This window comes from Physeter macrocephalus, chromosome 2 (genome assembly GCF_002837175.3).
Source record: "Physeter macrocephalus isolate SW-GA chromosome 2, ASM283717v5, whole genome shotgun sequence".
NCBI classification, from domain to species: domain Eukaryota; kingdom Metazoa; phylum Chordata; class Mammalia; order Artiodactyla; family Physeteridae; genus Physeter; species Physeter macrocephalus.
In genome coordinates this window covers 134,655,352-134,680,211 of record NC_041215.1, presented here as the reverse complement: position 1 = coordinate 134,680,211, position 24,860 = coordinate 134,655,352, and the positions used below count along the sequence as shown (strand labels likewise).

General features: G+C 42.8%; 1 protein-coding gene across 1 annotated transcript in view; it reads left to right on the top strand.

Annotated features, from left to right (window-relative positions):
• IQCA1 (IQ motif containing with AAA domain 1) overlaps positions 1–24,860 on the top strand; it is a 175,459-nt gene that overhangs the window by 32,128 nt on the left and 118,471 nt on the right. The window contains exon 6 of the mRNA XM_024124784.3: positions 6,710–6,915. Within this exon, the coding sequence (XP_023980552.1) occupies positions 6,710–6,915 (206 nt within the window). The remainder of the gene's footprint in view (positions 1–6,709; positions 6,916–24,860) is intronic.

The following is a 24,860-nucleotide window of genomic DNA, read 5'->3' as shown; positions in this document are numbered from 1 at the left end:
TTACATTTAGGTCTTTAATCCATTTTGAGTTTATTTTTGTGTATGGTGTTAGGGAGTGTTCTAATTTCATTCTTTTACATGCAGCTGTCCAGTTTTCCCAGCACCACTTATTGAAGAGACTGTTTTCTCCATTGTCTATCCTTGCCTCCTTTGTCATAGATTAGTTGACCATAGGTCATAAATCAAGCCTTAGGAAATTGAAATCGTATCTAGCATCTTTTCCAACACAACACTATGAGATTAGAAATAAATTACAGGGGGAGAAATGTAAAAAACACAAAGACATGGAGGCTAAACAATATGTTACTAAATAACCAAGAGATCACTGAAGAAATCAAAGAGGAAATCAAAAATACTTAGAGACAAATGACAACAAAAACACGACAATACAAAACCTATGGGATGCAGCAAAAGCAGTTCTAAGAGGGAAGTTTATAGCAATACAATCCTACTTCAAGAAACAAGAAAAATCTCAAATAAACAATCTAACCTTACACCTAAAGGAACTAGAGAAAGAAGAACAAACAAAACCCAAAGTTAGTAGAAGAAAAGAAATCATAAAGATCAGCGCAGAAATAAATAGAAACAAAGAAAACAATAGCAAAGATCAATAAAACTAAAAGCTCGCTCTTTGAGAAGATAAATAAAATTGGTAAACCATTAGCCAGATTCATCAAGAATAAAAGGGAGAAGACTAAAATTAATAGAATTAGAAATGAAAAAGGAGATGTAACAACTGACACTGCAGAAATACAAAAGATTATTAGAGATTACTACAAGCAACTGTATGCCAATAAAATGGACAACCTGGAAGAAATGGACAAATTCTTAGAAATGCACAAGCTGCCGAGACTGAACCAGGAAGAAATAGAAAATATGAACAGACCAATCACAAGCACTGAAATTGAAACTGTGATTAAAAATCTTCCAACAAACAAAAGCCCAGGACCAGATGGCTTCACAGGCGAATTCTATCAAACATTTAGAGAAGAGCTAACACCTATCCTTCTCAAACTCTTCCAAAAGATAGCAGAGGGAGGAACACTCCCAAACTCATTCTATGAGGCCACCATCACCCTGATACCAAAACCAGACAAAGACGTCACAAAGAAAGAAAACTACAGGCCAATATCACTGATGAACATAGATGCAAAAATCCTCAACAAAATACTAGCAAACAGAATCCAACAGCACATTAAAAGGATCATACACCATGATCAAGTGAGGTGTATTCTGGGAATGCAAGGATTCTTCAATATACACAAATCAAACAACGTGATACACCATAGCAACAAACTGAAGGAGAAAAACCATATGATCATCTCAATAGATGCAGAGAAAGCTTTTGACAAAATTCAACACCCATTTATGATAAAAACCCTGCAGAAAGTAGGCATAGAGGGAACTTTCCTCAACATAATAAAGGCCATATATGACAAACCCACAGCCAACAAAGTTCTCAATGGTGAAGAACTGAAACCATTTCCACTAAGATCAGGAACAAGACAAGGTTGCCCACTCTCACCACTCTTATTCAACATAGTTTTGGAAGTTCTAGCCACAGCAATCAGAGAAAAAAAAAAAAAACAAATAAAAGGAATCCAAATAGGAAAAGAAGAAGTAAAGCTGTCACTATTTGCAGATGACATGATATTATACATAGAGAATCCTAAGGATGCTACCAGAAAACCACTAGAGCTAATCAATGAATTTGGTAAAGTAGCAGGATACAAAATTAATGCACAGAAATCTCTGGCATTCTTATACACTAATGATGAAAAATCTGAGAGTGAAATTAAGAAAACACTCCCATTTACCACGGCAACAAAAAGAATAAAATATCTAGGAATAAACCTACCTAAGGAGACAAAAGACTTGTATGCAGAAAACTATAAGACACTGATGAAAGAAATTAAAGATGATACAAATAGGTGGAGAAATATACCATGTTCTTGGATTGGAAGAATCAACATTGTATCAATGAATTTGGTAAAGTTGCAGGATACAAAATTAATGCATAGAAATCTCTTGCATTCCTATACACTAACAATGAAAGATCAGAAAGAGAAATTAAGGAAACAGTCCCTCTTGTTTTTCTTTATCATCATCATTTTAGGCTTTGCAGGCCATATGGTCCCTGTCCCAACTATTCAGTGTGGCCATTGTAGTGTGAAAGCCACCATAGACAGCATGTAAATGAATGGGCATGGCTGCATTCCAATAAAACTTTATTTACGAAAATAAGCAGTGGGCCAGGTTTGAGTCGTGTGCTACAGATTACCAAACCTTTTTCTAGAGCAGTTAGTTTTTCCTCAAACCTGGATATTATCAGAATCACTTGAAGACTTTCCCAAACTACTAGTTTCTTGCATCTTCCTCACCTCCAGGATGGAACTGGGAATCCATAATTTTTTACTGCTTTTCAGAATTTTGAGGAAAAACGTGAACTTGGAAAAAATAACTCACTGGTATATTTGAAGATGTGTTGCATCTAAAATAATTTCCCTGAACAAAGTGACTACTAAAAACAAGAAAGGAGCAAATATAAAATAAGAAGGAATTTTGGGAATATAAGAGCATGCTCAAAAAAGCAAAACAATAATAACCCCTCTAAAATTCTAAATAAATCCAAATAATAAATGGACATAACTGAAAGCCAAATTAATTGTGAAAGGTAAAGATAGAGAAATCTTCTGTAACATAGTGCAAGCAAGTAAAGGAGAGATGGAAAATACAAGAGAAAAGGTCAGATCAATCTGGTGCTCTGCCATTTATGTAATATTTGTTGCAGGGAGAAAAATGGAGAAAAAGAAATAATAGAAGGAAAATTTACAGAGGAGAAGACATAATTCTTTATATTGAAAGGACCCACCAAATGGAGAATGTGATGAATGAAGAAATGCTCACACCTAGATTCATTTTGATAAACTTTGAAAAGACTAAGTGTAAAGCATCATAAGAGCAGAATAGCTTATCTACAAAGGAACAATCATCAAATTTCCAACAAGCTAGTCGCTGGCAGCTCTGCCCATTAGAAGAAGTATCCTCCAGGGTAGCTACTAAACTGCCATTCAAGTGGGAAGGGCCAAATTAGGACATTTGAGAAATGCAAGTACTTAGAATATTTATGGCTGACCATATCCAGTCTGAAAGTTACACTCAAGGACATGCTTCACAACCTAAATGCCCATTGACAGATGAATGGTTAAAGAAGACGTGCCACATATATACAATGGAATATTACTTAGCCAGAAAAAGGAACGAAATTGTGTCATTTGCAGAGATGTGGATGGACCTAGAATCTGTCATACAGATTGAAGTAAGTCAGAAAGAGAAAAAACAAATACCATATGCTAACACATATATATGGAATCTAAAAAAAAAATGGTTCTGAAGAACCTAGGGGCAGGACAGGAATAAAGACGCAGATGTAGAGAATGGACTGAGGACATGGGGAGGGGGAAGGGGAAGCTGGAACGAAGTGAGAGGGTGGCATGGACATATATATACTACCAAATGTAAAATAGATAGGTAGTGGGAAGCAGCTGCATAACACAGGGAGATCAGCTCCATGCTTTGTGACCACCTAGAGGGGTGGGATAGGGAGGGTGGGAGGGAGGGAGACGCAAGAGGGAAGAGATATGGGGATATATGTATACATACAGCTGATTCACTTTGTTGTACAGCAGCAACTAACACAACTATGTAAAGCAATTATACTCCAATAAAGAGGAAAAAAAAAAAAAGGACATGCTTCAGCAAAGTGAAAACTGACTAGGAGAAAGAAGACTAAAAAGTGAAACCAAAACAATGGTTAAATTTAAATAGTTACTGGTTTAAAAATTAATCACAATCTGTTATTACACAATAAAAGTTTGGGGGAAAATACTAATGAATTCTAGACATAAATAGAAATATAGGTGGTAATTATGTTAAAAATTTCAGAATAACTGGCAGAAGATTATAAATAAGATGTATAGTTTCTTAACCACTGCATAACAAGAATGAACAAAGTTAACTGCATAGACCCAGCAAAAAGTAGGAAAGGAAAAACAAGAAATTGTGTTAGAAAACATAAGATGGCAGAATTAGCTCTGAATATTTTATTTATAGAAATGAATAAAATTCCTCTTTTCTGTAATTTTCAGGTTGAGGTTTTAATGTACAGTTATATGCTGTTGAAAGGGAGAAACTTGTTGAAAAGTTCAAAGCAAAGGGACATAAGAGCTGTGTCAGTGAGTTTGGTTTAACTCGGTGGAACAAGCGCTTGTGTTTATCCTGTTCTTTTCTGCCAGTGGGGAGTGAGGTGAGATCCTGTTGTGAAAGGAAGGATTAAGAGAACAATAAGACCAATAGCTCCCTCCCTCTGCTTGGCTCTTGCAGCCGCACTTACACCTCTTCAGGAGCAGATGGGAGGAATTCTATCTGCAGCAACTCACCAGCTCAAAAGAAAGACATTTGGATACTGATACTCAGATACCTCCAATAAAGCAGCTCTGACCTCACCAGTCAGCAACTCCCCTACACAGGGTCCAGACAGCTCCGGGAGCCTCCCTCCTAGATAAGCGTGAACCACAAAGGGTTACCAGTCACTTAGGAAAGACAGAGACCCAACAGAAAAGAAATCGGAAGAAAAAAAAGCGGGGAAGAATAAAACATAAAGAACAAAATTCTAAAAGTAATAACCTTATGGAAATAAAAGAGGATTATCGAATCCAGAAATTAGAACAAAATGCCCCCAAAAAGGAGAATCAAAGAACAGTTGAAGTGCTGTTGAAGAGTCAAAATATAATAATAGGAACTTCAGAAAATAAAGTTGAAAGAAAAATGTTAGAAAATAGCAAAATGACGAAGAGATGGATGAGGGATCCGTGTAAGGAAATTTGCAGGAGTTCTGAGAAGAAAAGAACTAAGAAAACAGAGGAAGGAAATTGTAAAGGAACAGTAACCAGAAGAAATCCTTGTAACAAAAGGATATGGATTTTCAGATTTAAAATGGTCCCTGGCTTTAGTTAGGTTGTATCCATACCTTGGCTATTGTGAACAATGCTGCAGTGAACAGGGGGGTGCAGATATCTTTTTAAGATCTTGATTTCATTTCCTTTGGATATATACACAGAAGTGGGATTGCTGGATCATATGGTAGTTCTATTTTTAATTTTTTGAGGAGCCTCCATAGTGTTTTCTATAGTGCCTGCACCAGTTTACATTCCCACCGACAGTGTACAAGGGTTTCAGTTTCTCCACATCCATGCCCAAACACTTGTCATCTTTTCTCTCCTTGATACTAGCCATCCTTTGCCGAATCAGATTATAGTTTTGGGATCCTCGAAGAATATTTCCTCAGTTTTGTGTGCTATTCACAGTGTAAGTGACACGACACACTTTTATGTTTATCTGCATTATTATTTTCTCTACCACTTTCTTAAGTCTATACAATCAAATCACAATAGTAAATCAAGCCCTCATTTGTAGCATTTGCTAATTTTGATGGTGTAAGTATTCCTATAGCCAACTGCAAGCTGCTAAGCTGAATGAACACAGGAAGGCACGCACAGAAGTGACAGCATTATTACAGTATTTTCACCTTAGAGATACAACAGACATAATGACATCAAGAGCACAGATGACAAGAAAATCCAGTAAAAATAATTATGAAGCAATGAGTTTTTGGTATCGGTAACTTGCGTTGTTAACATAATTTAATCCTAAATTTATATAATTTAGCATTTGAAAATAACTGTGCCTAACAGCAAGCTTGCAAAATTTCTGGAAATCTATCAACTGGATCTCATGAGTCATTACAGGCTGGCTCCAGCACACCACTGAATTTGTCCTTAATTTGCTAACTTACCTGGGCTGAATCTCTGAACTCCTTAGAGCTCAGGATCTTTAGCTCATGCCTGTGATTCCCATGTGTGTTCTTCTTCTCCAAGTCCCTTTTAGTTCTTTCCATCCAAACCCACAAGGCAGCACTTTTATAGATTATTTGACATGGTTCCCTACTGTGACGGACATTACTCTTATCCCGCCAACCTCATTCCTTTAGCGGTTCTAAAGAACAGGAATTATGTCTCAAAGTGATTTTGTATTTTCGGTTACCACAACCCTCCACATGTTGCTGGACCAGTGCTGAGCATTCGGTTGGCGTTCTGTAGCCAGACGTTGTTGCCTTTCTGATCAGCAGATGTGGAGAGAGAACATGCTCACAATAAGATGTAATAGTGTGAATGTCTGGAATCAGCTGAGGATTTCCTGCTCTGGAGGTCTTTAACAATAGAGGGGATGTTTTCAGAGTTGATTTTGGTGTCATTTTTCTTGAAATCAGAAGACCCAAACTCTTTTCATCAATTCTTGCTTCATTTACTTTCTAATGCTATATTCTTTTCTCTCCCACTAACCAAGAAGATTTGGAAAACTTTACCTTCTGTAACTTGAATGACTTTTTGAATGATTTACCGAATAAGCATTTTTTAAGCTAATTACCAGTTTCTGGGAAATAGTACAGAGTGATCCCATACTTCCTCCCCGTGGTTGTGAAGTACTCCTTCAAGTTCTCCTGCAAGATCTGATTCTTTTGTCCTGTTTGTATTTCTTATGGGTCTTTGGTAGGACACCACTGAAGATACTGACATATTTCATTAGTGTCTAATATTTTTCACCGCCCTGTAACCTTTATGATCTCAAACCTTTTGGCTTATATTTTCAGAACCCACCTCCTCTGTTTAATGAAGTCAGTGCTGCATTCATCCAGGCTGACAGGGTGACCCACCTGCGGGATAAGGTGCAGGTAAAGCATGAGGAGGAATACAGAGATGCCTTGGTTACAATCAAGGATGACTTGAAACTAATAGAAGGTCCCAACATCAAGGAGAACCTCCAAGATCAGATCCGGCGTTGGTTCATCGAATGCAGGTGAGTGTAAGACATCTATCCTGACAGTCTCTTCTGTGGTGGTTGATATTCTTGTGTGTTTTTAAGCACAGAAACATGTTGATATAGATTCATGTGGTTTTCTGGCTTCATTTTAGAAGAGTAGAATGTGAAGGCTTAGAATTTAGGAGCTAATTCTTTTTTTAATGAAATTGCTTTTGTTCCTGGGTTTGTTTTTTTTTAATGCAGAGTCTATATAATACCTCTATAGCCACATGAAATTGAATATCATGGTGGATGACACAGCCCCACGATGGTAGGCTTTCACCGGCCAGGTCTGTCTGAAACCTGAGGGCTCCGGCCACAGGCAATTCATGCTGCCCTTCCTTCTAGGATTTGACCCTAATCGTATGAGGCGCCACAGCCTCAGTCATACTCCTTCTCTGTCATAATCCCTTGAAGCAGCTGCTGACTCAGGGACCTGATGCCTGGCCCCCAGGCCGCCCATGAAATGGTGGGAAGGTAGCAGTTCTGGGGACTAGGCATTATGTATATTAAGGCCTTCTTGTATTAAGGGTCTGCCCATATTAAGGGTCTTCTTTAATGCTCTTAAGTGAAATGTTAAGCAATTTAAAGCTTGTTTTCAAAAGATGGTTTTTGTTTACCAAAGATGTACTCCTTTATTAGAGAAGTACAGTAGAACAAACACTTAGAGAACACAGTACAAGTGTCCACACAGTAGAAGAAACGCTTTGTAGGCAACCCAGTTGGAGCAGCTTTAAAATCTATTTCAAGAGGGGAAGGAAAGAGAGCAGATTGTTGTGATCATCCCAGGGCCATGGAAGCAGGCTCGCCACCTGTTTTCTTTGATGGGTATTGTGCTGTACCACATTAGGTTCAGAGACACTCAGATTCCAACTTTGATGAGCTCGTCAGGACCAGGGAATTTAACTTGTTGGCAATAGAAAACCAAACTCCTTCTCAAAACATTACATTAAAAGGTGTTTATATCTGTGGTAGGCAGCCTCCCAGATGGCCTCCGCTGACCCCACCTCTTCCTCTGGTAATGTCCTCCCTTTGAGTGTGATGTAGACCTAGAACTTCACTTCTAAAGAAAAATATATGGGGAACTTCCCTGGTGGACCCGTGGTTAAGACTCTGCGCTTCCACTGCAGGGGGCACAGGTTCAGTCCCTGGTCGGGGAACTAAGATCCCACGCGCTGTGCAGCGCAACCAAAAAAAAAGAATAAAAAGAATATGGCAGGGGACTTCCCTGGTAGTCCAGTGGTAAAGAATCCACCTTACAGTGCAGGGGACGCGAGTCCGATCCCTGGGCAGGGAACTAAGATCCCACATGCCACGGGGCAACTAAGCCCGCACGCCACAACTAATGAGCTCACGCGCCTCAACTACAGAGCCCACGCGCCCTGGAGCCCTCACGCCACAACTAGAGAAGAGGAAACCCGCACACCACAGCTAGAGAGAAGCCCAAGCACTGCAATGAAAGATCCCACGAGCTTCAATGAAGATCTCGCGTGCCGCAACTAAGACCCGACAGAGCCAAAAATAAATTAATTAAATAAATAAATAATAAAAATAAATAAATCTTAAGAAAACAAATACGGCAAAAGCGATGGGGTGGCACTGCCATCTTGCTTGCCTCTCGCCCCCTCACTTGCTTTCACCCCTGGCTCTGAGAGGGGTCAGCTGCTGCCCAGCAGAGGGGCCCAGTGGAAGGAATGGAGGGAGGTTCCTGGTGACAGCCAGCAAGCAACTTGGGCTTCCTTCCAGCCTGAGAAGGGCTGACTCTTGTCCACAGCCACATGCGTGAACTGGAAGGGCATTCTCCCCCAGGTGAGCCTTCAGATGAGGCTGCAGCCCCAGCCAACACTGTTTGCAGCCTCGTGGGAGCCCCCAAGGCAGAGATACCCACCTGAGCCACATCTAGTTCCCTACCCACAGAAACAGTGACACAATAAACATGTGTTGTTTCGGTCACTAAGGGTTGGGGTGATTTAGCATGCAGCAACCGATGTCTAACACACATCAGTTATTTTACAATGATTCAGAAGAACTTGAACAATCATAAGCTTCTCTTGTGTTAATTCTGTATGGGATTCTAACTTGCTATCTCCTCAGTGATACTTAAATTTTATAACAAAGTTTCTTCGGGAATGTTTGATATGACAGTTACATGATTTTGATTGGGGAGTTCTGTCCTTTATTATATAAATAGGGCTTTTAAGTGCTTATGATTTTTTAAAATTCAAAATTGATTAATTTTGTGAGCTTTTCTCTTTATATCATATTTATCAGGGATATTTTATTGCCAAAAGGGATATTTTAAATGAAAGGAATATTTTAAAATGAGAAATTTGACATTGTATTAATTCTGTACGGATACCTGATAATAATAAAGAGATAGAGAAAAGATGCTAAAAGGGAGGGAGATATTTATATATGCATATATCCCCTCTTCACTTTATCAGCTTCCTCTTTACTTTTAATTCCGGTGATGGCTTCATGGAGACATAAGATATACATATACGTGTGTGTGTATATATATGTGTGTGTGTATATATATGTATATATGTATGTACAGGCAGATAGATAGATATCTCAAACTTATCAAATTGTACAATTGAATATGAACAGTTAATTATATATTACACATCCATAAAGCTGTTAGAAATAGATCAAAGATATTATATCAGCAAAGATGTGTTTGAGTTTTTTTAAAATAGCATGTTTTTTTGTCATTCAAACACCAAAACCCAGTATTCCAATCACTAGCCTTGTTCTCAGACTACCCCGCTACCCCCCTGCCAAACTCCCACTCACAGTATAAGAAAAACTTAATCAGTAACAATTATAGGTAACAATCTCTTCTGGCTTAAATAATCTCTTTAAGGTTGACTGTCTATTTTGAGTAAATTTGCAGTCACTTCAGATGCCTCTCTATCATGAATGTCCCTGTTCTTCTTCCCTTTGTGGCATCTGACTGCAAAAGGAAGTTACCAACCTTCACAGCATTGGCTGGGGGCCAGCAGGGTGAACAGCATCTGGGCTCCGGCTGTGTCAGTGCCCTGGCTGGTTTCCGCAGGCAGGTGGTGTAGCCATCTGGTCCACGAGGAGAGACCAGTCCACCTGGTCTTTGGGGTCCTCCCGTGGCCTGTGGTTTCTGCCACGTGCCCTCACTCACTGGGCAGCTGCAATTCAGGCCTCTCGCTTCCTGAACAGGCCTCATCCCGCTGGGATGCTGGTTCCTTCAGGACCCACACTCGCCAGGAGCGCACAGCGTGCCCTTCTCAGGCCTTGGGGGACGGGCGGGATCTCTCAGACCCTCCACCGGCAGGTAGCCTCCTCCCGGCTCTGTCCCACCCCGTCACATGCCTCACACCCAGGAGGACAAGCACTGCCCAGATGGTCCCTGATGCTCTTCAGCCACGGTCTCTGCTGGGATCTCAACACTCATCCCCTCCTTGGCTGAGACCCCTGGAGGATGGGGCCCAAGACGCAGGTGGTATCCCCACTTGTCCACCTTCTCCTCCCGTCCCCCACCACTCTGCCTCACCAACTTCTAGTTCAAATCCATCCTCCTTATGAAACCCTCCCTGAGTGCTTCCCTGCAGTTCCTCTCCATCTCCTCCTTGAGCTCTGCCCGCATCTTCCCCTTCCCCCTCCAGGCGATCTGCATAATCACAGACGCTGGAGCCTTGCTTCCTGAGAAATAGCTGTGCAGCCTTGGGCAAGTCGCTCAACCTCTCTGTGCTATCAGTCTCCTCCTCTGTGATACGAGAACAAGACTCAAACCTATTTTGTGGGGTTGTTAAGATACGGGAGACTTCGACCCCAGTATGCAGACCATTATTATTCCTACCGTATTGTACACATCTGCTCATTCATGTACCCCTCCCCCAGATAAACGGCAGTCCCCGTGAGGACAGTGCCTGGTGCTGAGGAGAGAGTGGTGGATACATTCCCCATCCAAGCAGTGGGTAGTGCAAGCCAGCAGTTTTGCCGTTTTCCTTTCTTATCTAATTACATGATTGTGTCTGGAGGAAATATACTCAGGATGATTTCGTGCAATCATGGAAATTTAAGCAGAAAGGCATTGTTTCAGAAGAACTGTCTTCTGATTAAATCACCTCGGTTTATAATTGAAAGCTTCATTTTCATAGTTAATGAAGACGATGTGCCCTGTGTTCATGAACTTTCCTTATCAGCAACTTTCCTCCCTTTTCTCAGGACATCAGAGAACAGATGCCCACAACCATGTTTTCTACAAATGAAATAATTCTTTACTTTTAGATAGACTTTTATAATCCAATTTACTGTTAGGTGATATAACCAAGTTGGAAGCACTGTGTACAATTATAACTCCAGATAAGCTAAAATATATAAAAATACGTATACACACGTATACATATATACAAAGATATATTCACACATGCATTTAATTTATTAAATATATGTTTGCATATGGATGGAAAATTTCTGGAAGGATACACTAGAAACTTTGTCAGCATGGCCACCTCTGGGGACAAGAGTAGTGATGTTACTTTTATCTCATATTCTCCTGTATGCTTAGAAGTCTTTCTTTCAATAAGCATTATTTTTATAATGAAAAAGCCTAGTTAAAAATGTATTAGAAGAAAAAGAAAGGCAAGAAGTTAATTTGGGATAATCCAAAATAAACATTTGAAATGTTAAAACACCCTAATTTTTAAAAAAGTATATTGATGCAATACCTGCAGAACACTCCTGGAAATTCTTGTGATGAAAGAGTAGGGCGCCTTGAGGCTGGCGGTAACTGTGAGTTGCTCCTCCGCCTGAGGTGCTGGGAGGGTCATGGGAGACTCCCTGATGGCCTCCTGGGAGCAGCCCCTCCCATTGGCTCTGGGCTTTCTTTGAAGACCCAGCCCTCCCGGCCAGTCCCCTTGAGAACATTCCATCCTGCTGTTACTGACCTGACAGTTTGGAGGCTGAGTCAGAGCAGCTCCCATGGGTATGCTGTGTGTAATTCACAGAGACGTAAAGATCCCTCCTTTTGAAGGGATCTTCAAAAGATCCCTTTTGTAAGGGGATGTAAGGTCGAGGGCGGATTTATTTTCATAATTGGATTACATTTATCTGATTGACTTTGATAAAATCCCTTTCCTTGCTTTTTTAAATCAAAGACAAATAAAAAGCAAATATTGTCTTTTGAAACATGAAACATGATCAGGCTTCAGGATAAATTCCAACACGACATACAGTGACAACTAAAAAATGATTAGAAGCTACAAATATAAACTCCCACAATTTTGAATACTAATTCTTAGCTGATTTAATCAATACTTGTAGTTGCCAAAAGTTGCCCGGTATTTTATCAAATACTAGGATTTGTGGTTCAAGTTGATTTTTAAATTATTTTAAAGGAAGTCTTTTTTTTCCAATGTTAAAACTAATACATGCTCATTGTAGAAAATTTACAAGACAGAGTTTAAAGAAGAAAATTTAAATTGTCCATAATTTTAGTAGACAGAGGTAGCTACTATAAAAATTTTTGGTAAATTGCTTTCCAGTATTTTTCTCTCGTGTGTATATTTTAATTACAGTTTTATGACTCCTTTTTCTAATTTTAAAAAATTTAACACTGGGTTTCCCTATGTCCTTAAAATATTTTGCAAAAAGATGTCTTTCATGATTGCTTAACGTTCTGTTGGATGGATAGACTAGCTAATGAATCAATGATTATCTGTTGAATATTTTGTCAAATTGATAAGAGAACAGTGCTGTCCCTTAATTTGCATTTATTTTATTATTTGGAGGGGTTGAAAAATCTTTTGGACTTTTTGTCAATAGCATTTCTTCTGGGAACTGCCCTGTCATTTATATGCTTCCCTTTGTGATGTCTTTTTTCTTAAGTGACCTCTAAAATGTAGTATATATATAAAGTAGTTTAACCCTTGCATTAATTTGTGATTACTGCTGTAATGCATGACCACAGCCTTGGTGGCTTAAACCAATAGAAATTAATTTTCTTCCAGTTCCGGAAGTCAGGAGTCTGACATCACGGACTCAGCAGGACTGTGCTCCCTCTGAAAGCTCTAGGGGAGAGTCGGTTCTTCACATCTCCCGCTTCTGGAGGCTGCCCGATACTCCTTGGCTCGTGGCTGCATCCCTCCAATCTCTGCCTTGTGGTCACTTGCCTCCTCCTCTTCTGTGTGTCTAATCTCTCTCTGTTCCTCTCTTATGAGACACTTAGGATTTCATTTAGGGCCCACCAGGATAATCTTATCCCAAGATTCTTAATCACATCTCGAATATAGATCTCTTTTTTCTTATAAATAACATTCAGAGACTCCAGGGATTAGGACCCAGTATCTCTGGTGGCTGTTATTCAGCCTACCACAGTCCTGAACAACCCCGTGAGATAAGTCCTCTTCTTTCTTTTCATTCGTTGGCAGCATTCCTAACGAAGGACAAAACGAGAAGCTTGTAGTACTCTCCATCAGCACTGTCCAACAGGACTTTCTGCAGTGGTGGAACTGGTCTGATGTGTACTGTCCACTCCAGTAACCACCAGCCACATACAGCTATTCATCACTTGAAAGATGGTAGGGTGACTGAGGAGCTGAATGTTTAATTTAATTTAATTTTAATTCATTCAAATTTAAGTTTAGATAACCATGTGTCATTAGGGGCTACCATATTGGATGGCACAGTCGTGGGGGTACTTGTTACCAGAAAATCTCTTGCTATAATGAGTATTTCTTTTGGCTTGGGACCTGTCATAAACCGTCATCTAAGTGTTATGATCCACGGATGAGCTTCACTTTAAAGTATCATAAAGTAACCTCATCCAACCCCTTAGGGTGATAAAGGAGAACCTTGAAGTCCGTGGGGCTGTGGGCTCTTGACCCTGAAGGTGCAACAGCCTCTTCCCCCATTTCCCTCACGAGCATCAGAGCCACCTGAGTAGCTGTCAGCTCTGAAAACCGGGCCAAATCCAGCCCTTTGTGTCTTTGCAATTGGTCCTGTGTGGACCATTTCTCCCCACCTGCATTTTTTAACTTAGTTTGTTGAAACTATGCCCAGCATCCAGCTCACCTTCAATCTAGAGAGAAGTAAGACCCTCAAATGGGGTGACAGCTCTAGGATTGGCCCTGTGGAAGTTCTCCTGGGATTTTAGCAGATTCCTTTTAATCCATGTAATCTTGAGGAATCTGGAAGTGATAGTAAATTACATAGCCTTATTCCATTTTTTAAACCAACACACAGTCAGTCAGAAGTGATGGCTAAGAGGAAGAGCTCTGGGGGCTTGGGATGATCTTTGTTCTCAGCAGGGTGAGCCTGACTGTGAAATAAAATGCCAGTGCCTTTTAATCTTATGATGTGATGGCATCTATCATGCCCTCTATAATAAACAAATACATTACAAATCACACACACACACACACACACACACACACACACACACACACAGGAGTGGTCTGAGAGCCAGGCTGCCTGGGTTCAAGACCCAGCTCTAGCACTTACAGACTGTGTGTCCTTGAACCAGCTGCTTAACCTCTCTGTGCCTCCATTTCCTCAACTTAAAATGAGGATATTAACAGTATCGACCTCATAGATAGGATAACATAGAATAATACATATAAAGCCCTTAGAGCAATGTGTGGCATATGATACAGCCTCAATAATTATTTTAAACATATAGGAAGGCCGGCACATTCTCAGACACACAGTTTGCAGTTTGGAAGAGTTGCCATAGCCGTAGTGCCCTGTGTTTTCACTCCTGGGTCTGGAGCCTTCATATTCACAGCCGTAAGCATCTTTTCAAGTGCTGCATCCTGATCTGCAGGAGAGACTGGCTGGGGATGGAGGTGGGGGAGGAAGGGCTGCCAGGGCTGGGAGTGGGGATAAAACTGATGGATAATAACAGGGTAGGCAGACAAAAATTAGACAGGGTGGAATGTGCTTTTAGTCCCCAGGGCGGGGGAGCCAGGATGTGACATGTCTATAGATCACCAGCAGACGTACATCCTTCCTGGAAGAGGCCTTGGAATGCTTTGTTAATTTTTTTGATTAAAAAAATTAAGATATAATTTAATTGCGGTAAAGTTCACCATTTGTGTACAGCTCTTCAGGTTAAGCTTTGTCATTTTAAGGTATGTGGACCTGGAGAGACCTGCAGGTTTGTCTCTCACCCGCACAGTTTATGCCAATTTAGGGCTCCAGGAGTTTACACTGGAGGGGGCTCAAGAATTATCTGCAAGTGGAGAGAATGGTGCACTCACCACCCAGGAGAACTCCCAGACACGTGCAGAAATCTGCTGAGGATGGGGATGTGTTTGGAGCAAGGCGGAACGACAGAGTTTCCTATCAGCCTGGAAAAGTGTACGTCTCTTTTGGAAAAGACTTTCGGATCTCTCCCAGGCAGCCTCCAATGCTGTCCCCCTGCCAGGACCTCCCGGGCCTGCACCAGCTTCCATCGCTGTTCACTCCTTCTGAACTTGCGTACCTGTCTACTGCCCCTCCAAGAGGGACCTCGCCAGGTGTTTCCCATGGATGCTCTTCTGGGATCCCGAGGCTTAGAAAGGCTGAGTGCCTTACTCGGGGTTCAGGGCTCATGAGAGGCCATTCATACGCCAGTCTTGATTCCAAAAGCCATGATGCTCCCACAACGGCAAATGTGTCTCCTCGTTCTGAGCATTCCAGCAACAGAAGCCTTGTCCCGTGTGTCTTGGACTCCGTGGTCATTTCATAGGAAAAGAGGGCAGTTGCCCAAGGCCGAGTTGCTCACTAGGTACCACCTGGAAACCAGGAGCTTTCCTTGTTCCTGACTCCTTCTCTGTCCCTGCTTCAGAGCCTCTTCCTGCAAAGTGAGGTGATGGTCTGTGTAGGTAAAAGGGAGAAAGACGAAGAGGAATCGTGGGATTTGAGGAGACTGGCTGTGACCCCAATTATTTTACGGGTGACAAAAGGGACTCAGAGGACTCAGGTAACTTGGCTAAAAACTTGGGTCGCTACGGGCAGAACTAAAACCAGGGTGAGCAGAGGCTTTCTGAAGCCTGATCACTGAAAAACGAGATTGGTTCTCAGAGAAAGGTTCAGAATTGTTCCGAGGACTTTTAAGGACATCGGGGAGAAACCACTGGAATGTTCACGATAGATATCGTCCCGGGGCTGGGACCACGGCTCTGTTTGTTCTTTTCCTTCGCATTCCAAATTTTCTACATTGAGCATGAGTTACTTTCAGAAAGAAAAAAGAAATTTCAGGAGGACAGTGGGAAAGGGATGGCCAGGGGAGGTGATGAGGGGTCGTTATTTTGAATTCCTTGCGTAATTATATTTTCAGTGAATTCTCAAAAGCAGCTGTGGTCTGTGGAGGAGATGTGAACACGTGGATTACTCCTATGAGAAGGTGAATAGCTTTTTTTTTTTCTGCCATTCGCTTTGGTGGAAAATATATTAGGTTGAATGGAGGACATAAGAAGAGGTGGGTGAGAAATCAAGGTTATTCACAGAGGCCTTGGGGACAGGTGCACACCTGCGTGAAATCACGTATTTTGCTGTTAGTCGTCACAGTAAATCAAACTAAGAACACCCAGCAGCTACAGGCTCTCTGGGCTTATCCAGGCACCAAGTCATGACGAAAGACAGGCCCTGAGGCTCTTCTGCAGATGCAGTGGCCAGACTCTCTCTCTATGGTCCATGGTCATATCCCTGGCTTCCAAGGTTCCCCCGCCCCCACTGAGCCTCTGTCTTTCCCTCTAGATTGCAAGCCTTTGCGGGGGCAGGGCAGCGATGTCTTCTTTGGTTTTCTTCAAACCCAGCAGAGTGCCTGAGATTCAGCAGATGTAATACGTGTGCTGAGCTGAGTTGAGGTCACGGGCAGAGAAGAGCTGGAGGTCAGCGAGATACTGTATTTAACGTTGGGCCAGATTGCAGTGCCTCTCACGCTGGTGCGTGCTTCAAATGCAGCGGGACAGCCTGTCAAAGCGGGTTTTGCCCCCCACCCCCGAAGTTCTGATTCAGTAGGCCTTGGGTGGGAACTAAGAGTCTGCATTTCTCTTTTTGTGTAATTACTTCCCAGTCTTTTTTTTTTTTTTTTTTTTTTTTTTTTTGCGGTACGCGGGCCCCTCACTGTTGCGGCCTCTCCCGTTGCGGAGCACAGGCTCCGGGCGCTCAGGCTCAGCGGCCACGGCTCACGGGCCCAGCCGCTCCGCGGCACGTGGGATCCTCCCGGACCGGGGCGCGAACGCGTGTCCCCTGCATCGGCAGGCGGACTCTCAACCACTGCGCCACCAGGGAAGCCCTACTTCCCATTCTTTCACTGATTTATTATTGTGCGTGTGATAAGAACACTTAACATAAGATCTACCCTCTTAGCAAACGCTTAAGTGTGCAGTGCGGTATTGTTAACTGTAGGCTCAATGCTATACAGTAGATCTCTACAACTTACCCACCTTGTATAACAGAAAGGTTGCACCATTTGACTAATACCTTCCTGGTTCCCCCTCCCCCCAGCCCGTGGCAACCACTGTTCTACTCTCTGCTTTTGTGAATTGGACTATTTTAGATTTCTCATATAAGCGACGTCATGTAGTATTTGTCCTTCTGTGTGTGACTCACTTAGTGTCCTCAAGATTCATCCATGTTGTCACCTATGGCAGGATCGCCTTCTTTTTACGGCTGGATAATACTCCATCGCGTGTATGTACCACGTTTTCCTTATCCATATATGTGTCGACGGACTTTTGGGTTGTCTCCATATCTTGGCTCTCGTGAATAATGCTGCAGTGAACAAGGATGTGTGTAAAGAGAAAAACGTTTCCTCCTGTGTGTGTCTCCTTTACTCACCCACTGCATCCACGCTGTCTTCTGACGTCACGTCTGTGTGGGTTGTCCACACGTCAAAGCAACTCTCTGCAACACCAGCTGGGTGTCCTGCAGTTCCGTGGGGTTCTGACACTCCCTGGAGAGAGCCTCAGACCCCTCAAGTTAGGGGCTCAGTCCCACAAAACTGCTTCCCCCAACATCAGATGTCAATGCCAAATCCCAGGTTGTCACCTGTGCTGCTGATCAATCGGCTATAAATCGGGGTTCCCATGACTCCCCCCTTGGGTTCCATAATTTGCTAAAATAGCTTATAGAACTCAGGGAAACACTTACTTACATTTACTTATTGATTATAAGAGGAAATGGTAAAGGATACAGATGAGCATCCAGATAGAAGAGATGCACAGGGCAAGGTGTTGGGGGGAGGGGCACGGAGCTTCCGTGCTCCAGGCACCACCCTCCCAGCTCCGCCACGTGTTCACCGACCCAGGAGGTCTCTGAACCCCATACTTCGGGAAATTTTATGGAGGCTTCATCACGTAGGCGTGATGGATCATAAACTCAATTATCATTCCTCCTCCTTTCCTGGACAGTAGAGGGTGGGGCTAAATGTCTCAGCTTCTAATCGTGGCTTGTCCCCACCCCAGGAGCCCACCCAGCATCACGTCATTAGAACAGAACCCTCTCCTGTCACGGAAATTCCAAGGGCTTTAGGAGCTCTGTGCCAGCAGCCAGAGGCAGAGACCAATGGATACCTCTTCTGTTATTTCACAGTGGACGTGTAACTCTTTGAGATCCCAATTTCATTTCCTTTGGATATATACCCAGAAGTGGGATTGCTGGATCACATGGTAACTCTATTTTTAATTTTTTAAGGAACCTCTCATCCTGCTTTCCATAATGACTGAACCAATTTACATTCTCACCAACAGTGTTCAAGGGCTCCCTCTTCTCCACGTTCTCCTCATCACTTATCCCTCTCTGATAACAGCCATCCTAACAGATGTGAGGTGACATTTCATTGTTATTTCAATGTACATTTCCCTGATGATTAGTGATGTTGAGCATCGTTTCATGTACCTGTTGGCCATTTGTCTGTCTTCTTTGAGAAATATTTATTCACTTCCTTTGCCCATTTTTTTTTTTTTTTTTTTTTTTTTTGCAGTACGCGGGCCTCTCACTGTTGTGGCCTCTCCTTTTGCGGAGCACAGGCTCCGGACGCACAGGCTCAATGGCCATGCTCACGGGCCCAGTGGGATCTTCCCAGACTGGGGCACGAACCCGCGTCCCCTGCATCGGCAGGCAGATTCTCAACCACTGCGCCACCAAGGAAGCCCCCTTTGCCCATTTTTAAGCCAGGTTATTTGGGGGTCTTCTGCTATCGAGTTGTAGGAGCTCTTTATATATTTTAGATATTAGTCCCTTATCACATGTATGCTTTGTGAATCCTTTCTCCCATTCTGTAGGCTGCCTTTTCATTTTGTTGATGGTTTCCTTTGCTGCACACAAGTTTTTAGTTTGGTGTGCTTCCACCTGTCTATTTTTGCTTTGGTTGCCTGTGTTTTTGGTGTCGAATTTCTAACACGCTCCCGGGAGATGGTAAGAGTCCTGGTCCTGGGATTATACTTTGAGTAGCCTTGGGCTAGAGGCACTGCCACCCTCTGCACGCCTTCCAGGGAGGTGAGAAGTGTAGGAAATCGCCTTAAGGAGTGTCAGAAAACCACTGAAAAAATTAAAACCAGTATTATCCTGGGAATGTGAAAGCCCCCAAATCTACTGACTCTCTGCTGAAGTCACTGGAAGTCGCCTCCGTCGTAGGTACTTAATACATTGCAAGGCAGGACAAACTGTTCTTTGGATGTGGAGCCTTTGGGTTTGTTTCAGCAGGCTCTTAATTTTTGTGTCGTATGGTGACATGTGTCAACACACGTGTTGCTTCAGACAGAAATTATCATGCCTTTATGTTTCATAAATAGGTGCTTGTCACTTGATAGAATTAAGGGCAGAGGATCTTCAGAATTAACCTTTATACTCTAAAGCTTCCCTTTTCTGTAATTCACTCTGTTGCTGTTTATGAAAGATTAATTTTGAAAGTAACGCATAGGAAATGAGTTTAAAATGTAAACATCTAAAAAAAAAAAAGTAAACATCTGTGAAGTTTCGTTTCCTAAACTTTCTGGACTCTTGAGTTAGGAAGGGCAGTGACTCACTCCTTTAAATGAGGAAGAGTCTATGGATGAATGATGTCTGGGGTTTAGAACTATAGGTGCATGAACAGAAATGGACAACCGTCTGTTTAAATGGAAAATTCTCTCCATTCCTTCCTAAAGTGATTTGTTCTTGCTTGGGTATGAATTTTTCTATACAGATAAATATTTCAGACAAAAAAGGTGAAAATAAAGCATATGTATCATTTTCTCAACAAAGGAGTAACCAAAGTCTATATAATCAATTACGTTGGGCTTCCCTGTGGCGCAGTGGTTGAGAGTCCGCCTGCCGATGCAGGGGACACGGCTTCGTGCCCCGGTCCGGGAAGATCCCACGTGCCGCGGAGCGGCTGGGCCCGTGAGCCGTGGCCGCTGAGCCTGCGCGTCCGGAGCCTGCGCTCCGCGACGGGAGAGGCCACAACGGTGAGAGGCCCGCGTACCGCAAAAAGAAATAAAAAATCAATTACGTCATCTGTAGTATATTGTTCCTTTTAATTAAAAAAAAGCGAGCGCAGGGCAGGGAGGTTCCTGTAGGATTCAAGCATGAGCAACGATAATACTTTGGAATCAAGAAGGAAGCTTCCTTCTGGAGTAGTAACTGCTAATCATAGCGCACTAATAAGTAGAACCATCAATGAATAAATCAGATTTTGTGATGTGCCACTGAGAAATCGCCTTGCTTTGCACACGACTTTTTCCACCTCTCCTTTGAGAGATGGCAAACCCCTCAGTTTCCCAACGAGGGCCAAGGTATTTAAGTCCATGTGTAGCCAATTGCCTTTATTGAGTGTAAGTGAATTTATAGGCAGCAAGTGACACTTTTGGAGGCTTCTGTGCGGTGGCACAAGCTGCTTTCCTTAGAACGCAGGAGAAATTTATGAGCCTGCTGACATTAAGGGAGGTAGTTGGATGACTTGGGGGGGACCGGCCGGAAACCCCTCCATCCATATATTTTTCATACTTGGTGAAACACAGATAAATCTCTGCCCTGGGCGTCTGAAACGGTGGGACCGTTGAAGCTCGGTGTCAGAGCTCAGGGGAAAAATTTATCATTTTAGTAGTTCTGCTTTCTAAATCACTGCAGACTCTAGAGCTGGTCCTTTTCACGTTTGTGAAAGAATTTTTGACAATATGCATAAATTTTTAATCAGCCCTAACTTTACCAAATGTTCTGTGCCTCACGTTTGCTAACTGAAACATAGAAGGCATGGGTGTTTTTCTCTTCAGGCTCTCTTAAATAAAAGAATATAAAAGCAGGTAGGTCTGTTGAAGGTGATTTTTATAAGAAAGTAACATTAATCATTGAATATTCTGTCAGAAATTAACATTGCCCTTCCCCCATTAACATTGTCATATATGAATTATAGCTTCTAGAGCTGAAAGGAACTTTAGAAATTGTCTGATAGACACACATTACTTACTTTTTAATAACGAATGAATAAACCTAGTTCAACAGCATCATTTGGAGGAGAGGGAAACCTACCAGCCTCCCACAGTGATGGAGCGATTTGCTCAAATCACACCTCTGATTAGTGGGAGCAGCCCGCTTTACTTTTATTTTTATTTTTTTCATGCGGACCATTTTTTAAGGCTTTATTGAATTTGTTACAGTATTGCTTCTGTTTCATGTTTTGGGGGTTTTTTGTGGTTTTCTTTTTTTTTGGCCGCGAGGCATGTGGGATCCTAGCTCCCGACCAGGGATCAAAGCCACACCCCCTGCACTGGAAGGCAAAGACTTAACCACTGGACCACCAGGAAAGTTCCTACAGCTTTATTATTGGAACCTAAACCACCCGTGTGCTTTCCTTGGCCGTCAGCTCAGCTCTGCCTGTGTAAAGTGACAGGCAGGCGAGCGGAGCCTGAGGGTTCTCGAGTTGCTCCAAGCTTGGTTCTGCTGGGGCAGCCGGTGAAACTTGCTAAGCTTCAGTTTTCTCATCTGAAACATGTTGACGGCAAAAATAGCACCCACCTCCCAGGGCTGTCGGGGGGATTAAAGGAGACCATGATGTCAAGTTCTGAGCACATAGTGCTTAAAAAGGAATATATTACCGTGGAAGATTCTTTGCAAAGCATTTCAATGCGGTCACGAGATCAGGTTATCCAGAAATAACATTGCATTTTAAATAAAGATCTAAGGTCATCTCATTTAAGCCATTCAGTTTATAGGGGAGAGCCAGCAGCCAATATAGAACGGAACCTGCCCAGTGGGGTCCTAGGACCTCGCCCTTTCTAGCTGGACAGGCCGTTTGACTTGAAGGGGCCGCTGCTGCTTGTGAAATCATCGACTTTGCCCAGCAAATCCCCTGTCTTGAGGCTGATTTTGGTTACGTGATATAAATGACAGTCCAGTAATCTGAAAAGAGAGGAGAAAAATCCTTGGACACAAAATGTACCCAAATGCGTTGCTGGTCCCTCCTCTTAACGGCCAGAGGCCCAGGGCCTAGACCTTGCCTCCCTCTGTTTCCTGCCCTTCTTGGTGTCCATGGTAACCTCATCCAGGCTCACAGTGTTCCGTTCCATGCCTGTCTGGTTGACTCCCAAATGCGGATGCCCAGCCCGGAGCGCTCGCTCCCCTAAACTCCAGTCGTGGGGATCCATCCTACTGCCTACTCAGTATCCCCACAGAGATGCACCTGGGGGGGGCGGCATCTCAGGCTCCACGCCTCCAGAAGTGCACTGGCATCTTATCCTCCCAAACCTGCCCCACACAGCCTCCCACCCCAGCAGATGTGAACCCACCCGTCCAGTCTCTTAACGTCACCCCGACTCTTCATCTTCTCTCAGCCCAGCCTGCAGTCGGCCAGAAAATCCCATTGGCTCTACCTTCCACACATGCCCCAGGCCCACCGACCTCTCAGGCCTCGGACTTCGCCACCACCTGAGGTCTGAGCTGCATCAGCCCCAGCCTGATGAACCCACCTCCCCGCAACCACCCGGGCTCCCCCAAATCTGTTTTCAGGATGAGGATAGTGTATTCACCACCTATTGCTGCGTACGTAACAGTTATCACTCAGACTTACAAACTTTGTGACTTAAAAACCACACCCACTGCAGCTCCCACGGTGTCTGTGGGTCAGGAGTCTGGGCTTAGCTGCATCCTCTGCTCAGGGTCTCACAAGGCTGCGGTCAAGGTCTCCTCTGCTTCCACGCTCTCCTGGCTGTGGGCAGGGTTCGGCCCCTGAGGGCCTCGATTCTTTGCTGGTGGCTGGAGGCCGCCCCGGCTCCTTGCCAGGTGGGCCTCTTACCATGGCAGCTTGCTTCCCCGAAGCCAGCAAGAGAGAGAGTCTGGGAGAGAGGTGGGAATTACCGCCGTGGAGAACCGTCGGGGAAGTGACATCCTGTCCTCATGCTTCCTGTGTTCTATTGGCTACAAGCCAGTCCTGGGTCCCAGCCCTACTCCAAAGGAAGGAGAGTCGCAAAGGTGTGGACACCAAGACACAGAGAACTCGGGCTGCCTCAGAGTCTGTGGACACAGAGAGGAAGAATCATCCTTCAAAAACCTAAGGCAGGTCTTGACCCTGCCTTAAAAAGTGGCTCCCTTTCCTCTCCAGAAAGGCAAGTTCGGGCTCGGTGTCCTGCGGCCACTGACAGTCCTGGCTTTTCTTGGGGCAGCCCAGGGGCACCTCCTTCTAGGAGCATTGCCGTGACCAGGCCCCAGGAGCCTCCTCCACAGGGATTCTAGTGCCTGGGAGATACGCTTCCACAGTTTCTGCTCCCAAAACTGTCCCCAGTGCATGTTTTGTTGTTTCTTCTAATGAAATCTGGGAGAAGGGAAATTAGAGGCTTCCACTTATGTTACTGAATCCTCATCTGCAGGATAGAAAATTATGTGTCATGATTATTTTTTGATTCCTTTCCAACTTGTTTGTGTTTTGATTCTTCTGACTCACTTGTTCTTTCAGATAGGACTTCTAGGTTTCCAAGTCATTCAAAATTAGACACAAGTGTTTACTCCCAGGAATATAAATAGTTCAGTGGTAGGAGAATGCAATATTATGTACATCAGGAAAAACAATATTATCATTTCAGGTCATGCAAAAAAATTATTTGATGAAATGGAACGCCCACTTCTTATTGTAAAAATTTAAAAACAAAGACAAGGGTTAATTCTTAGCATAATAAAATGTAAACTGAATAAAAACAAGGATTTTTTTTAATCTTCTGTTTACTGCTTTTTCCCTGTGCCTAGTACGGTGTCTGGCACATAGTTCTAAATGAGTGAATGAATGAATGAAACATCAAGTATTCTTTAAAACAAAAGAGAGCTTATACACTTAATGAGGAAACACTGTAGGTCGTCCCACAAAAGGAAAGGAAACTATAGATGACTTTGTCCCCTAATAATTAGTGCCATAATATAAATTATTATCAATATAATGACATCAAAAGGAAACAATATTTTTTAAAATGTAGCAAAATGTATTTTTTAAAAATCAACCACAGACTAAGTATGAAAGAGAAGTATATGAAAGTTTAAGAAGTCTATAAATGTTAAAAGGAAGAAATTTTAAAAGACTTGAATAAATGGTGAGACATGCCATGTTTCTGGTTAAACAGAAAGATGACACGATTGCTCTGGGTAATTTATAGAGAGGACACAATTTCAATTAAAGTCCCAACAGGATTATTTATTGAACTTGAAAACATAATTATTAAAGTCATTAGGATTAAAATAAGAAAATAAGAACCATAAGGAAGAACAAATGACACTTTATTTTCAAGAATATTATAAAGAAAAATAAGGTATTGATATAAATGCATTACACTAATATAAAAGCACAAGCATAAATCAGTGAAACAAAGTAGAGAGCCCAGGAACTGACAAACGTAAATGGAAATAAATAGCATATGATAAATTAAATTTAAAAAGTAATAAGAATGGGGGCTTCCCTGGTGGCGCAGTGGTTGCGCGCCCGCCTGCCGATGCAGGGGAACCGGGTTCGCGCCCCGGTC